Source organism: Oryza brachyantha, chromosome 3 (genome assembly GCF_000231095.2).
Source record: "Oryza brachyantha chromosome 3, ObraRS2, whole genome shotgun sequence".
Taxonomy (NCBI): domain Eukaryota; kingdom Viridiplantae; phylum Streptophyta; class Magnoliopsida; order Poales; family Poaceae; genus Oryza; species Oryza brachyantha.
In genome coordinates this window covers 20036964-20051647 of record NC_023165.2, presented here as the reverse complement: position 1 = coordinate 20051647, position 14684 = coordinate 20036964, and the positions used below count along the sequence as shown (strand labels likewise).

Sequence of the window (14684 nt, the reverse complement as noted above, 5' to 3'; positions counted from 1 at the left end):
GAATATTACAAACAAAAACCCAAACCCATTAATGGAGGGGAGTAACTACTCATGTTAGTAGTATCTCATTTTCATATATATATATATATATATAGAGTCTAGTTACGGTGAGTTGTAACTCACAGGCTCCTCCGTGAATCGGGGTTCAAAAACATATCAAATCACCTCTAAATTTCAATTTATATGGCTCACTAGATTCTTCATATCAAAATCTGGTAGTACGCAAAAAATTTTCATTTTTGGAGTTTTTTAAGTATTTTTTTGGGATTTTTAAAAGTGACTGTACTATATTAATAAAATAATCAATGGGTTATGTATCACTTTAAAAATCTTAAAAAAATACTTGAAAAACTCCAAAAATAAATTTTTTTGCGTGCTAACAGATTTTGATATGAAGAATCTAGTGAACCATATAAATCAAAATTTAGAGGTGATTTGATATGTTTTTGGATCCCGACTCACGGAGGAGCCCGTGAGTTGCAACTCACTGTAGACTCTCTCTCTATATATGTATATATATATATGTATATATATATACATACATACACACATATATATATTATCATGTTTTTATTTAATACTACATCCGTTTCATAACGTAAGATGTTTGACTTTTTTGGTTACAACGTTTAACTATTCGTCTTTAAAAATTTAGTACAAATATAAAAATGACAAGTCGTGCTTAAAGCTCTTTTGATAATAAAACAAGTCACAAGCAAAATAAATGATATTTTTATAATTTTTTGAATAAGACAAATAGTCAAACGTTATAAGAAAAAAGTCAAACATCTTAAACAGGGGGAGTATTACAAAAGTTCATGTGCAGAGAGTTAGCTGATGAAAAAACGAACTAAAGAAAATACAAGAAACAATGGTGTTGCCTCTTTTGTTTTTGCTAGTGAAATCTGAGGCCATACGTGGGAAAATACGTGCACTCATGTTCGAAGGGATGAGGAAAAGAAGGCGGGTGCTGAGATTTATCATGACGTATCCGGACTCCCTCCATTAATAATGGCATTAAATTAATTAATTGATCAAATTTCCCGCACATTGCACATTTATTTACAAAAGAACGGTATTTGCTATACAACTCCCTCCCTCTTTCTAACTGTATTTCATATATACTCCCTACGTTCCACGATGGAAGTATTTTTTTAACTAAATTTATATAAATACTAATAAATCTAGATACATATATATTAATTTATAGATAAATCTAGCTAGACAAGGACAAAAAGTCAGAAGGGACTTAGACTAGTCGTGAGTGATTTTGTATGTAAATTTGCTACATATTCGTATCTCAATTTAGCTACAGCGGCTGGATGAGAACGTAGTATACTCCATGTTAGTGTATTCTCTCCATTCCAAATTATAATAATTTTTGATGAAGATTAAAAAAGTATGAAGCTCGTGATTAGTTGAGAACAGAATGTAGATGAAAAATTAAATGGAGAATAATTGTGATTGGTTAAAATGAGAAAGTAGGTAGAAATATCTTTATTTTGGAACAAAGGATGGACGGTAGAAATAGCTTAGTTCTCAAGACAGAGTGAGTACAAGAGCCTATTTGATAGCTTGGGATTTTAATAAGCAGCCAGTGAAAATTTAGCTTTTTATAATTTGGAATAGCTGTTTTGCCCGCTGCTAGCTATTTCATTTTCTAGAGTTCTGTCCATGGGAGTCTCTGACTTCTAAAGTTGTGGGAGAAGCATCCTAATCAAGACCCAAATCTTAAGCACAAAAGGTGCATCGACCATGCTGATGTGTAGAGCGGAGGCACAAGGCAAGACCAATGGTCACTTCATTCATTTTTATATACGTAGATGGTGATTGTTTGATTTTTATATAGAAAAAACTAAATGATATATTTATAGATGGAAAATATTTATGAATAAAACTTTTATATAACTATTTTTAGCGATCTAAAAGTAAGGCTGAAAAATAAACTACGCTAAAAATCCACAAAATTAATTCTAAATTTAAGATTAAGAATTTAAATTTTGGTTTATAAAAATAGATAGAAACGAAAACACTGGGGCTACTGTGCTTGCAACGAAGGCTACCAACATTTTGTCACGTAGTTTTAGCATGCCTCGTTCACATGAAAGTATAGAAAAACTCATGAACGAACGTGCCTGCGTTTTTCTTTTCTTATTTTCTTTACAGAGATGAACATGCCTGGCATCTTGTGAGGTGTGCAGTGTGCTCAATCATCGTGTGCCCACTCCTTACATAAATAAATACTACTCCGTCCAAAAAAAAGAATTTCTGAGTTTTATAGGTCGAGTGTTTGACCATCCGTTTTATTTAAAAAAATTATTAAAAAATTTTAAAAAATTATTCACACGTAAAATACTATTCATGTTTTCTCATATAGTAGCAATAAAAATATTAATCATAAAAATTTCAAATAAGATGAAGAGTTAAAAATTTTATAAAAACTCATAAATTCGTTTATTTTGTTTATTTTAGAACACGTGGTACTCCAGAGAGCACAAGATTCCTTTCATCATCTCTCAATCATATGCTCTAATGTACGGATGGCTACAGCTGCTACACCAGTGCTACCTCCATGTGTCTACATTTATCGATATTCCCTTGCTCCAGCCGTTCTATAATTTAAATTTATTTAGTAAAGAGTGTATTTGTAGAGTATAAATTATTCCATCAATCAACTTATATTTAAATCTCTATCTATTTTATCCTTATAAACCTCTTACTTCATATATTTCTTTCTATAACTAATTTACCTCCACAGTACTAGAAATACATTTATATTGGGACTGAGTGAGTACTGCAAAGAAAATATACGGTATACTTCATATTTAGTAACTATTTATTTCTAGATTAATTAGTATAGAGTAAAGTTAAGAAAAAAGCACATAAATAATAACTGAGTCAAGGATAAGAGAGGGTTAGATGGGAAAATATTTAAATATGAATAAATGAATGTGCGATCTTAATAGAAATGGTTATATTGTAAAATAAGATTGGAATTATAGAAATATCTATAATTTGAAATTGGGTACAATCATGTGCATGGACGAACATATTTTTCTTTGTGAAAATTATGCCTTAACAAATGTTTAATGTAAACACTTCTTAGACGAAGCATTACTATATAACCGAACTCTCTTGTTTTGTGAGTGTTGTTGCATGTAGACGTATATATGGCTTAGGCTACGTTTCAGTTTCTAAGAATTTTTAGGAGAAAAGTCACATCAACATATACGGTCACATATTTAAGTATTAAACGTAGTCTAATTATAAAACAAATTTCAGATTCCACCTAAAAACCGCGAGACAAATCTTTTGAGTCTAATTAATTCGTCATTGGCATATGTTGGTTACTGTAACACTTCGACTAATCACGTACTAATTAGGCTCAAAAGATTCGTCTCACGAGTTTTTCTATAACTGTGTAATTAGTTTTTAGTGTTCAGGTATATATAATGCTTTATTTAAATGTCTAAAGATTTAATACGATGTTTTTAGGAAAAGTTTTTAGGAACTAAACTACCCTTACTAGAGATTGTTGAGATACGACAGGAGTAATAATTACCCTGATGTCACAATGTTGGCTTTGTGAGACTGGATGCCATTCTTCAATTTTCTGGTTTATCCAGTGTAATAAATCAACCTTGTAAATGTATGAATATGCTATTATTATGCCGGTGGGTTACAATCCTGATGATGTAGTAGTATTTATTTTCTAAATCATCTATAGGTCAAAGCACATTTATTATTGGATGGTCCGGCTCCATAAAGGTCATTGTTTGGCTTGTTCCGGTTTGAATTCTAACGACATATTTACAAACGAATTTATGAATAACTTTTTATATATGTGTGGTTAATGATCTGAAAGTAAAGGCTAGAAAATAAATTACAAGAAAAAACTCTAAATTTAAGGTTAAAAATTTAATTGAGTTATAAGCATAAGTGAAAAGATGAAGGTAAAAATCCACAAAAAGTTAAAACAAGTTGACAAATGTTGTTTTAGAGTTTTCCGTGCAGCAACCAAAAGGATCTTGAAAATATTACCTCCTTCATCCTTAAATTTGAAAGATTTTGAACATGCATCTGGACAACATTATATAAAAGGAGTTAAGGACAGAACGAATGATTGGTATAAAACATATGTAGGGTGTTTTGGAGGAGTCAAAATAAGTAATCAAAACATATACTCCATCCTAAATTTTAGATCATTTTTTAGTTTTTAGATATAACCTTCGACTCTTCGTCTTATTTTAAAAATACGATTAATATTTTTACTTTTATTAAATGATAAAACATGAATAATATTTTAAATGCGGCTATTTAAAAAAATAATATTTTTTAAACAAAATGGATGATCAAAGTTACATACATAAACCAAAAAATATATATTTTTTGACAGAGCGAGTATGCAAGAAATGAAGAAACAAGAAAGAGACATGGGATGCCACACCTGCAGTGTCGCTGAACTGAACCCGAACTGAAAAATTCGAAACTGAAAGCTGCAGTTGCAGGGCAGGCATCCGTCCGCCCATGGCTGCGTTGAGATTTGAGGAAGACGAGAGAGGCAAACAGAAGGTAAAAAAAGCCCAAACATTTTCGTCGCCACCCGCACTCCGTCCGTGACTCCTCTTTGTTTTCGCCGCGCTGCCTAACCCACCCGCACCCCGCGGCGCCGGATCGATCGCACTAGGCTCCGCTCCGCCGCCTCCTTGCAGTGCAACGCAGTGCGGAGGCTGAGGCTCTGGGGTCTCCTCCCCCCGCGGTGCGCGACGCGTCGAACGGGTGGTGATGCAGGCTGGCGGCGGCGGAGGAGGGGACGCCGGGGACACGCGGGGCCGGCACCGGATCCAGGCCGAGCTCAAGAAGCTCGAGCAAGAAGCGCGCTTTCTCGAGGTCTCGTCTCGCTCCTCTTCTTCTCTTCTTGGCTTGTGTTCTTCCGTCGTCGGCTAGCGTTTACCGTCGTCGTCTTCCCAAATTTGGGTTTGCGGTATCAATGATAGGGTTTTAGCAAAAAGGAGAGCAAAAACAGTTTCTTCACGACGTCTTCCTCTTCTGGGCAATTTTCGGTGGCAAATGGACATGAACATGACCAGCTTAATTCTTTCTGCATTTCCCCCCTCGGAATTGACGAAAACCTCTAACAGCAGTAGCAGCCTTGCCAGCATTTCGCTCAATCAGTTTCCAAGATTCCAATGCCATGTTCCCGTATGACCAATCAAGAAGCTTTCGCCATAGTTGTCCAGATTTTTTTTTTTTGCCCTTTTCCCTTGTGTTCTCTTTGCACCTCCTTGATCCCCATGCGCCATGGGCGGCGAAATGTGGGAGAGAGGTCAAGCGCATGTGCATGGACAGTGTGGTCGCCGGTGCAGCCTGCTCGTCCTGCCGCTGCACGATTTGTCCCTGGACAAGGATTTTTATTTCCGTACCATTTTGTGGGCCTTTTATTTTTTCTAATGGGGACAGAAGGAAAAAGAAAAACTAAGAATGATTAGTATTTCCTGTCTGGCTATTTGTAGTTTATGGAGGTTTTATCTGTGCGAGAGAAACAAAAGTGCTTTCTGCTACATATAATGATTGGGGGCTGACAGTGTACTAAAGACTTCTGAATATTGACACCCCCCCCCTCTCCTGGGGACCTGGTAGGATGGGAAGCCATGTGTTCTGGTTTGTGAGATCTATTCCTTTTGGTTATTGTCGGATCAACAGGCTTGCTGAACAAATTGTTCTCCGAATCGTCTCTTCGATAATACTCAGGATTTATGAAACAATAAGTGAAATTCAATGCTGCAAACGACTCGTAAATCAGGAAATATGTTCACTGCTGGCATCGGAAAGTACCACCTTAAATTCGCTAATTTTTGTTGACCTAGTACTTATGATGTATAAGGAGCATCTTCACATTGTTGCCCCTTGCAAACATGACAATTGTAATTTCTTTAAATGTATCCCTTGCTCTATCAACAAATAAAATAAACTTGTCCTATTTGTTCTTTCAGTAATCAGCTAACCCCAAATCAGTAAGTTATTATTAGACGCCAAATGAATACTATCATGCACTCTATATTCGCTGTTGAGTAATCAAGATTGTGAAGACAACGGAGAATAATCATTTAGAAGCATGTTTGTCTATTTGTTCTATGAAGTTGTTTTATATTTGTGTTAAATCTCTTCAGTATTCAGTATGTTTGAAAGCATGCAATTAAGTAGTAATGCAAATGTAGTTCTTCGGTGGTAAATGCTGTTGTCAACATTTACTGTAGTCTATCTTGAAATACCAACAGTCAACACATGAAATCGATTTAATAGAACCCTCATATTTATCTTTTTTTTTTGTTGTAAATCCTGAAACAATTGGTATAGTATCACAGTATAGTTCTCATTCGTTCCAATTAGATGAAATTTTCTTCTTCTTTCTGTCAACATCGGATCTGTCCCATACTCAGATGGGAAAGTGACCTTTTAAGTTATGTACTATAAGTTGAGAAAGTAAAGTAAATAGCCAATAAAACTAGCAAGAGATAAAGGGTGTTTATCACCTTTCTTTTTGGAAGAAACTTCGCTCAGTCTCTATAACAGTGGTACACATAACTGTGCTTATTGTGACCTTGCAATATAAAATCAAATTGATAAAAAGAAGCAGCATAAGGAAAAAATTATCAATTACCACAAAACCTGTTACTGAACCCCCATCCATGTGTGTCAGAGTTTTAAGGGTATGGCTGGGGCATGTAATTTAGTGGGTCACAGGCTCACAGCCCACTAACCCAATTGATGGTTCACTCCCTACCTAATATTTTCTCAAATTTATGCATCTGTATTTGAAGAAAATGAATTAAAGTGGGTTCACTGGTTAACTCAATCACTGTTCATGTATCTGTAAGTATGTCTTGCACTAGTGGGCATGCCCTGAAGCTCCTCTCAGTGGTTAACTCTAATATTTGGAGCACATGAAGATGATCTGCTGTCACAGGCAGGTATGTTGATCGGAGGGATTTGGTTAAGTGCATAGTCATGTGAAGTAATTGGATGTGCCCTGTATCTTGGCTGTGTGGGTTCTGTACTGCTGTGGTTGGGCGCGCCAGTCAAAGAGGCAGGGATGAGAGAAAGATAATAGTCACTTATATACAGTAAGTTGAATGCAACTCAACTTATCCACCAACTTAATTAAACAATTCCAAATTTAAAGGACTAATCAGATATGACTTATTATTAGCAGAGTTTGCAGCCCCTTCTTGTGCCTAGCATACTGGAGGCCCCACAGGCCACATGAGACCTGCATTGGAGTACAGACTTTCTTCAATTAAAACCAAATAGAAACCTTGGGTTTTCATCACCTAAGATGTATGAGTAATTGGCAGAGTTCAATAAAAGCTTCCATTATCTAAAAAGAATTATGAGTACTAATTCTAAAATAAAGGTTCACTTGTTAGGATACCCTAGGTGTTAATCATTACCATTTTGATTGCTAAATCTTGATATTTTGTCATTTGGGTTAAACTTATAGACAATTTGCTATTTTAGACTGCTCTGATTGCATTTTGGAACATATTGGATTTCAGTGCAAGTGTGATGTGTGGCCAATCTATATCATCTGTGTACAAATAAAAGAGATGATTCGTGAATTCCAAAAAAAATATTTTGAACAGCCCAAATTGTTCATTAGCTGCACATTGCATGAATAAAACACGTGAGCTACTTGCATAGCAGAATAAAGTACAATTTTGCAGGTTAAATCATTCTAAATTTCTCAATGGTGCTGGTGTGGACTAGATTTGTTCCTTCTTCATTCTTAGATCATTATCTGTAGATCTGGCAGGGATTCCTTTTTCTTTTTCAAATATAGAATCCTGTACAGCTGGAAAGGACAGTTTTTTTCCCTTTAAAATGTTTCTGGTTTCACCTTCCCTACCAAACCCAGTAATATTCTCAATGCGACTTCTTTGTATGCAGGAGGAACTTGAAGAGCTTGAAAAAACGGATAAGGTGTCAGCAGCATTGCAAGAGTACGTGCTATAAGAAAACTATTCCAATATTACTTAAAGACATTTTTTCCTATGGTGTTCCTGCTTCAAAAAACATCTCTGTGGTGTTTTACTGTTCGATAATGATTGCAATGTTAACTTGTACCAGGCTTATGGTAACAACGGAAAGCAAAGCAGATCCTCTACTTCCAGTGTAACAACAGAAACAACCATTGTTTTAGTCTGTCCTAATATCACTGCCTCAAAACTCTGATGCCATTTCTTTCTGTTACTGCAGAACTACTGGGCCTGCATGTCAATCCTGGGACAGATGGTTTGAAGGTCCACAAGATCTGCGCAGGTGCAAATGCTGGTTTTTATGATTCTTAGCAAACAACAGAAAGAGGAGAATGATTTCTGCAAACTGTAAATTGTTTTTGGTCATCCCGGCATGGATGTTAGTAGTCATAAAAAAGGTGAGGGGAAGGGATTATTTTACTGAACTGAATCTGGGCATTGGTGAAGCATTGTTGGAGTAGCATGAGAAGGAAACTCTAGAATACATAAGCGATAGAGAGAGAGCTAGCTAAACATCTTTGTTTGAAAAAGGTTTCTTAGCATTGAAATTCCTGTGCATTTAGTTTGATTAGCTGCATTTCTGCTGTTGAAGTATGGGATCTGAACTGTAACATTTGACCCAAAACATTCCCTGTGAGGGAGGTTCTATCTGACTTATTTGAGATGTTTCTACCCTTGTTCAGGTTTTACCATTCTGAATCTTTTTTGACCCCATTCTTGAGCAGTTATAACTGATATCTTGACAATTGTGGTTGTGGTGGCCAAGAACAAGAAGACAAGTATGCTGAATCCCTCATGGATGAGAAAGAATCTGGCTTTTTCATGGATCTCACTAACTTGCCAGCTCAGTCGGCCCGCTGAAGAAAAGCCCAACTCACATAGGCCGGCCCAGCCCAGCCCAATAACTAGCTAGCTCTCTTCAACCTGTCCTCATAGGCCACAAGTGAAGTGACCTTATCCAAAACGAAGCCTCCATGGCGCCACTGCAGGCGCGCGCTTGCTCGTCGCCGGCGAGCAGCGCTCCTCTCCTCCCCTCGTCGCCCTCCATCTCCTCCTTCCTCGCGTCCCACCCGGTTCTCACCCTCCTGCACACGCAATGCGCCTCCATGGCGCACCTCCACCAGCTCCACGCCGCGCTCGTCAAGTCCGGCCTTGCCAAGGACCCCATCGCCGCCAGCCGCGCAGTCGCCTTCTGCGCCGGCGACGGCCGCGACACCGCCTACGCCGCGCGCCTCGTCAGGCACCACCCGAGGCCCAACGCGTTCATGTGGAACACCGCCATACGCGCGCTGGCCGACGGCCCGGGGCCGGACGCGGCGGTGGCGCTGTTCGTCGACATGCTCGGGTCGCCGACGCAGCCTGAGCGGCGCACGTTCCCGTCGCTGTTCGCGGCGTACGCGCGCCTAGGACGCGCCGGGGACGGGGCGGGGCTCCACGGCATGGTGCTCAAGCTCGGACTCGGCGGGGACGCCTACGTGCGCAACTCCATGATCGCCATGTACGCGTCGTGCGGCGCCGCCGACGAGGCGCTGGCGCTGCTCGGGCGGTGCGAGGAGTTCGACGCCGTGGCGTGCAACAGCGCGATCGTGGCGCTGGCGAGGGCCGGCCGCGTGGACGAGGCGCGGGCGGTGTTCGACGGCATGCCGAGCCGGACCGTCACGACGTGGAGCGCCATGGTGAGCGCCTACTCCCGCGCCTCGAGGTGCCACGACGCGGTGGAGCTCTTCTCAGAGATGCAGGCGGAGGGCGTGGAGCCGAACGCCAACGTGCTCGTCAGCGTCCTCGGCTGCTGCTCCAGCCTCGGCGCGCTGGAGCAGGGCGCGTGGGTGCACGCGTACATAGACAAGCGCGGCGTCGCGGTGAACGCGCTCGTGGTCACCGCCCTCGTGGACATGTACTGCAAGTGCGGCGCCATACGCAGGGCTCGCGAGGTGTTCGACGCGGCGAGATCGCGGGGCCTAGCCAAGCTCTCGTCCTGGAACTCCATGATGCTTGGCCACGCGGTGCACGGGCAATGGCGAGAGGCGGCCACGCTGTTCTCCGAGCTGGAGCCTCACAGCCTACGCCCGGACAGCGTCACCTTCATCGCGATCCTGATGGCGTACGGCCACTCCGGCAAGCCCGAGGAGGCGGAGTCGGCGTTCGCGTCCATGGCGAGCGAGCACGGCGTGGCCCCGGGGATCGAGCACTACGGGTGCCTCGTCGACGCGCTCGCCAGGGCGGGGAGGCTCCGGGAGGCCGAGGACGCGATCGCGGCGATGCCGATGGCGCCCGACGCGGCCGTGTGGGGCGCGCTGCTGTCCGGGTGCCGCCTCCACGGCGACGCCCCCGCGGCGGCGAGCGCGGCGAGGGAGGCCCTGCGGTGCGACCCGACGGACAGCGGCGCGTACGTGCTCGCGGCGAGCGCGGCGCCGCGTGGCGCCGCCGCGGTGGTGAGGGGGAGGATGAGGGAGGAAGGCGTGGGCAAGGCGCCCGGGTGCAGCATGATCGAGGTGGACGGCGTCGTGCACGAGTTCGTCAGCTAGAACAACTACTGTTACTGCTGCTCATTTCATAGCTATAGTTTAATTTAATTAAAACTAAATGGAAAAAACCAAGGTGGTGAAATGTACAGGGAGATGCATTGATCTGTCAAATCTGTATAATTGTTTAGAATTATGTGACATGAAAAAAAATTGAATGTAGATTATTATGTACCGAATTTTTTGGAGTTTTGATCAAACAAGATTAGTGGTATCCTTTTTAGGTGCCTAGAACAGTGATATTGTTACATAGAAGATATATTGATATGGAACGACAGATGGACGGATGGCATCATAGTTGAAGCTAGCAAGCAAGGAAAAGGAGACCAAGAAGAGAGGGAAAGCTTCCCTGTTGACCCCTCTTCCCTTCCGATTCTGGTGGCTTGCTGTCGGTGACCTTGGAAGTAAGGGTTTGGCTCCTTCCTCTCGTAAAATTAGTATAATTTAGTGCTTGTAGTCAAGCCTTCTCATAGCTTAAGCTCTTGAGTCAATACCTCATTAGCATTATGCTCCATTGGAGTTTCGGTAAAAGGTGGACTTGATGAAGGTGGTTCTAGCATTTCTATGTGGTAGATGAGCCAAATCGATGGCATCTTCGATTTCTTAACCACAAAGCCGTTGAATATTATGGTGGAGGTCGTCTTTCGTGGTCAATCTTGCTCTGTTGGCTTCATGATGTGTTAGATCTGAGTTCTTGTGGGCAATATGGACGATGGTGCACCAAACTGACTAGAGTTGGCTGGACAGCGGTGGTTGTTATTTCCGTGTTGATGGTGGCTCCCAAGATGGTGATGGTTGCCATGACTGTCTGCCACGCCTCTATTGATGATTGTCATGATGGTAACCATGGCTCTTGTGATGGTGTCCATCCCCTTATAGACGTGGTCGTGGTTCCTATGTGGTGGCTCTTGTGACGTTTGTCGCGACAGAGGTTGCATCTACAATGTCTGCCAAGACGGCAGGGGTCAAGGCATCTGAGACGACGATTAGAGCTCCAGGGCAATGGGCTTTTGCATGATATTAGTCTGTCCACAATATTGTTGACCCTCGGTTCATTAGAATTGCAGTTAACACTCCTCAAATTTCATGAAGAATTCCATAGCAATTGTTTGTTGAGTTTGGTGAAGCTCACATGAAATTCATGACTCCATGAAAATTCTTGAATTGCGTCGTTTTTGTGGAGGTAGACGAAATGATTGTTAGTTTGTTAAGTAGTATGCACACTGGTAGAGGACCGTGGATGTGATCACCGCGGTAGTGCCATAGCTCCCTGTAGATCGCATCTAGACATCTATTACCGTTGCATGGTTTATTCTAGAAGATTGCTTGCATTTATTGGTCAGCTTTACGATCCTATTGGCTGGTTTTATGTTCTCTTTTTTTTTATCGTGGTGATGTCCTGGAATTGTATGTTGTTAACGTTTACTATCTATTATGGAGTAAGTCTTAAAAAGATGTATTAATATGCAACTTAAAAGAGTCCTAGAACAACTCAAAAAAGAAGCTTAAAGCCCAGCCCAAATATTATAAGGCCCAGCACATCATACGCAGATCTTATGGTCTGAAACGCATGGTCAGTTGCCGTTTTCTCATCACCATCATTATTTTGCTTATGTGCTAAAATTTAAATTTTGAACCTTAAATTTGGAGTTGATTTTAGGGTTTTTTTATCGAAGTTTATTTTCAAGCCTCTTCAATGTATTATTGACGTGATTGTTTGCACCACACTATTAAAATTCCTCTACTGCGTTGCTTATAACACTTAATTCTGAGCTATTCGTTAAGTTTATTTCTTAAAATATTTATATTCCCCTATAATCATGTAGAATATTTGCATCACTAATTTGGTGAATATTCTATTTTAAACACTACCCTAGAATGAATTTTACATAGCTGATTGCATAGTAGTGCATTTTATACTTAGCAATGTGCAATTATAGGTGACTAAAAATTTATCAGTTTTAGACGCTTAAATCTAACAAATCCCCTTATTAAGGTGATGAGATAAATTATCTACCTCTACCTCCACCGTATGATGGATATAACCATATATTTACATATATAGATATAGCCCTCAGGCTTCAGCTACCAACCTACTATATCATTAAACAGTAAATTGTCAAATGAAGATAAACTTTTTTAAAGTAAGCACTTAAGAACATATTGTATTGCTCCCATATGCTTGACAAATATTTTCAACAGTCATCCCCAGGCCATGTGGGATAAACCTCGTTTGTGTAGTTTGTATAGCTGTGCCACTGACATGGATAGTTTCCTCCTTTTGCAGCGAAGGGGTTGTGGAAAAAGTCAAACTACATATTTATAAATAAAATTTAATTTATAAGTAAAACTTTTATATACGTGTTCTCAGTAATTTAAAAGACAATGTTGAAAAATAAACTATGATAAAAAATAATTAGATTAATTCTAGATTTAAGGCTAAAAATTTAAAATTTAGCTTATAAGCATAGGCAAAGCAAAAATGCATAGGGCGAAAGTTCAGAGCCCTGAACGCATGATGCTGAAACATCTATCTTTCCGTCTCTCTGTGCATGACATTGAAGGGCATGTGACATATTGTAGCTAGCTAGGAAAGTGATATAGTATCAGTCCTAATTTTTGTCCTGTGGAGGACAGTTCATGGGTCACCAGACTAAACCCAGCTAACTAACTGAATCTCTCTCTCTCGGCCGACACTACATGTCTGCACAAATACATGTGAAATGTTCCTAGGAAAATCATCAGCTTTGTTAGTCATACCAAGATTAGTCACCATCTACAGGCCGGGCCGGCCGTGTGCAGTGCATGCAACTAAAGTCATCAACTTTAGTTTCCAGTTCCCTAATAATGTATTAGTTATATATAGTGGACATACATATATATAGTACGTGAGTTCTCCATCGCTAATGGCATTGCTAAAGTTTGTCCAGGTTTAACTGAATCCTGCAGCTGTAGGGCCAAACGCAGACGCCGACGAGACGCGTACCAACACAAAACATTAGAAAAGACGAAAGATCGATCCGATTGACCGACCCACACGACACGCGCAAATCAATGGCGTTAGGGCCCAACGATCTTTCTTTCGATTTGGTGCTGCAGATCTATCGATCGACCTGCCTTTTGATTTATGTAATTAACTAATTAAGCTGCAGTTTTCAGTTTGCGAGCGAGCTAGCTACTGGCCGGAGTACTAGCTAGTAGCTAGCTTCTTTCGAAGCTTCAGGAGAACAAAAATTGAGCTTCTTCGTGTGGCAAACAATGGCGATGGGCTCCATTAGTTAGGTCAGGAGGCTCTAGGCTATGCTAATGCTAGATATTAGCAGTCGCACGGATCGATACTCGGACGATGCGCACCACAAACGGCAAGTTTCCTCTTGCTTAATTCAACAGTCGACAGAGGCTGCCGGCCACACAAATCTGAATGTCTGCAGCTCTCAATCTGTTTGTCTATTGCGTTTAATCTACAGCTGCTCTCGAGCCAGATTAGATTAATTTGCTTGCTTTTTTTGGAGGCTGACAAATCTGCTTGTGTTGATCCATAACGTGACCAAGAAGAAAGAATTCCATCCCTGCTAATAACGATAATACAACTCTACGTTTCTACTACTATTAATAATGCAGATGGTAATATAATCTAATCATAATCATTCGATAAAAATAGATTAACTATGTATATTAAATTCTACCCACCGGAAAGGGACACATTTACCTAATGAAAGCTCATAGACTCTAGTACAGCAAAAAGAAAAAAAAAAGAGGATAACTTATAACTAACATGCATCCAAGTCCCCGTATATATCTCATCTAATCTAGAGAATAGACGTGCTGAATGAAGAGAAATTCAGAGCACATCTTATACTTTCTTAGTTATTCAATCAGATCTCCATAGTATACACCCTATAACGGATATGATCCTCAAGAGTGTTCTTCACAGGAGCAAATTAAGAAGAGATGATGTAATAACAAAGAATCAAGATTGGAGCGGATGATAGAAGCTTGTCTTTAAAGATCATATCTATGGTGACTTCGTCAATCTCTTCAGGATACACCGATCAGGCTTTGGAGATGCTTATAGGGGTGACTTCGTCAATCTCTTCAGGATACACCGATCAGGCTTTGGAGATGC

At 40.7% G+C, this 14684-nt stretch overlaps 2 protein-coding genes across 2 annotated transcripts; both read left to right on the top strand.

The window, feature by feature from the left end:
- The first annotated feature begins 4558 nt into the window (after positions 1-4558).
- Positions 4559-8735, top strand: LOC102711788 (guanine nucleotide-binding protein subunit gamma 1). The gene is made up of 4 exons (XM_006650261.3): positions 4559-4890; positions 7948-8000; positions 8128-8172; positions 8257-8735. The coding sequence occupies exons 1-4, from the start codon at positions 4786-4788 to the stop codon at positions 8339-8341; spliced, it is 288 nt and encodes a 95-aa protein (XP_006650324.1). The 5' UTR covers positions 4559-4785; the 3' UTR covers positions 8342-8735.
- A 188-nt stretch (positions 8736-8923) lies between these two features.
- LOC102720316 (pentatricopeptide repeat-containing protein At2g42920, chloroplastic-like) lies at positions 8924-10763 on the top strand. The gene has a single exon (XM_040522142.1). The coding sequence runs from the start codon at positions 9011-9013 to the stop codon at positions 10559-10561; it is 1551 nt and encodes a 516-aa protein (XP_040378076.1). The 5' UTR covers positions 8924-9010; the 3' UTR covers positions 10562-10763.
- The last annotated feature ends 3921 nt before the right edge of the window (positions 10764-14684 follow it).

What these genes read in the sequence shown, in the direction of transcription:
- LOC102720316 (XM_040522142.1), top strand. Translation starts at nt 9,011, where the DNA reads ATGGCGCCACTGCAGGCGCGCGCTTGCTCGTCGCCGGCGAGCAGCGCT.
- LOC102711788 (XM_006650261.3), top strand. Translation starts at nt 4,786, where the DNA reads ATGCAGGCTGGCGGCGGCGGAGGAGGGGACGCCGGGGACACGCGGGGC. An exon ending in GTGTCAGCAGCATTGCAAGA is followed by an intron (nt 8,001 to 8,127) that starts GTACGTGCTATA and finishes AACTTGTACCAG; the next exon opens with GCTTATGGTAACAACGGAAA. An exon ending in GCAGATCCTCTACTTCCAGT is followed by an intron (nt 8,173 to 8,256) that starts GTAACAACAGAA and finishes CTGTTACTGCAG; the next exon opens with AACTACTGGGCCTGCATGTC.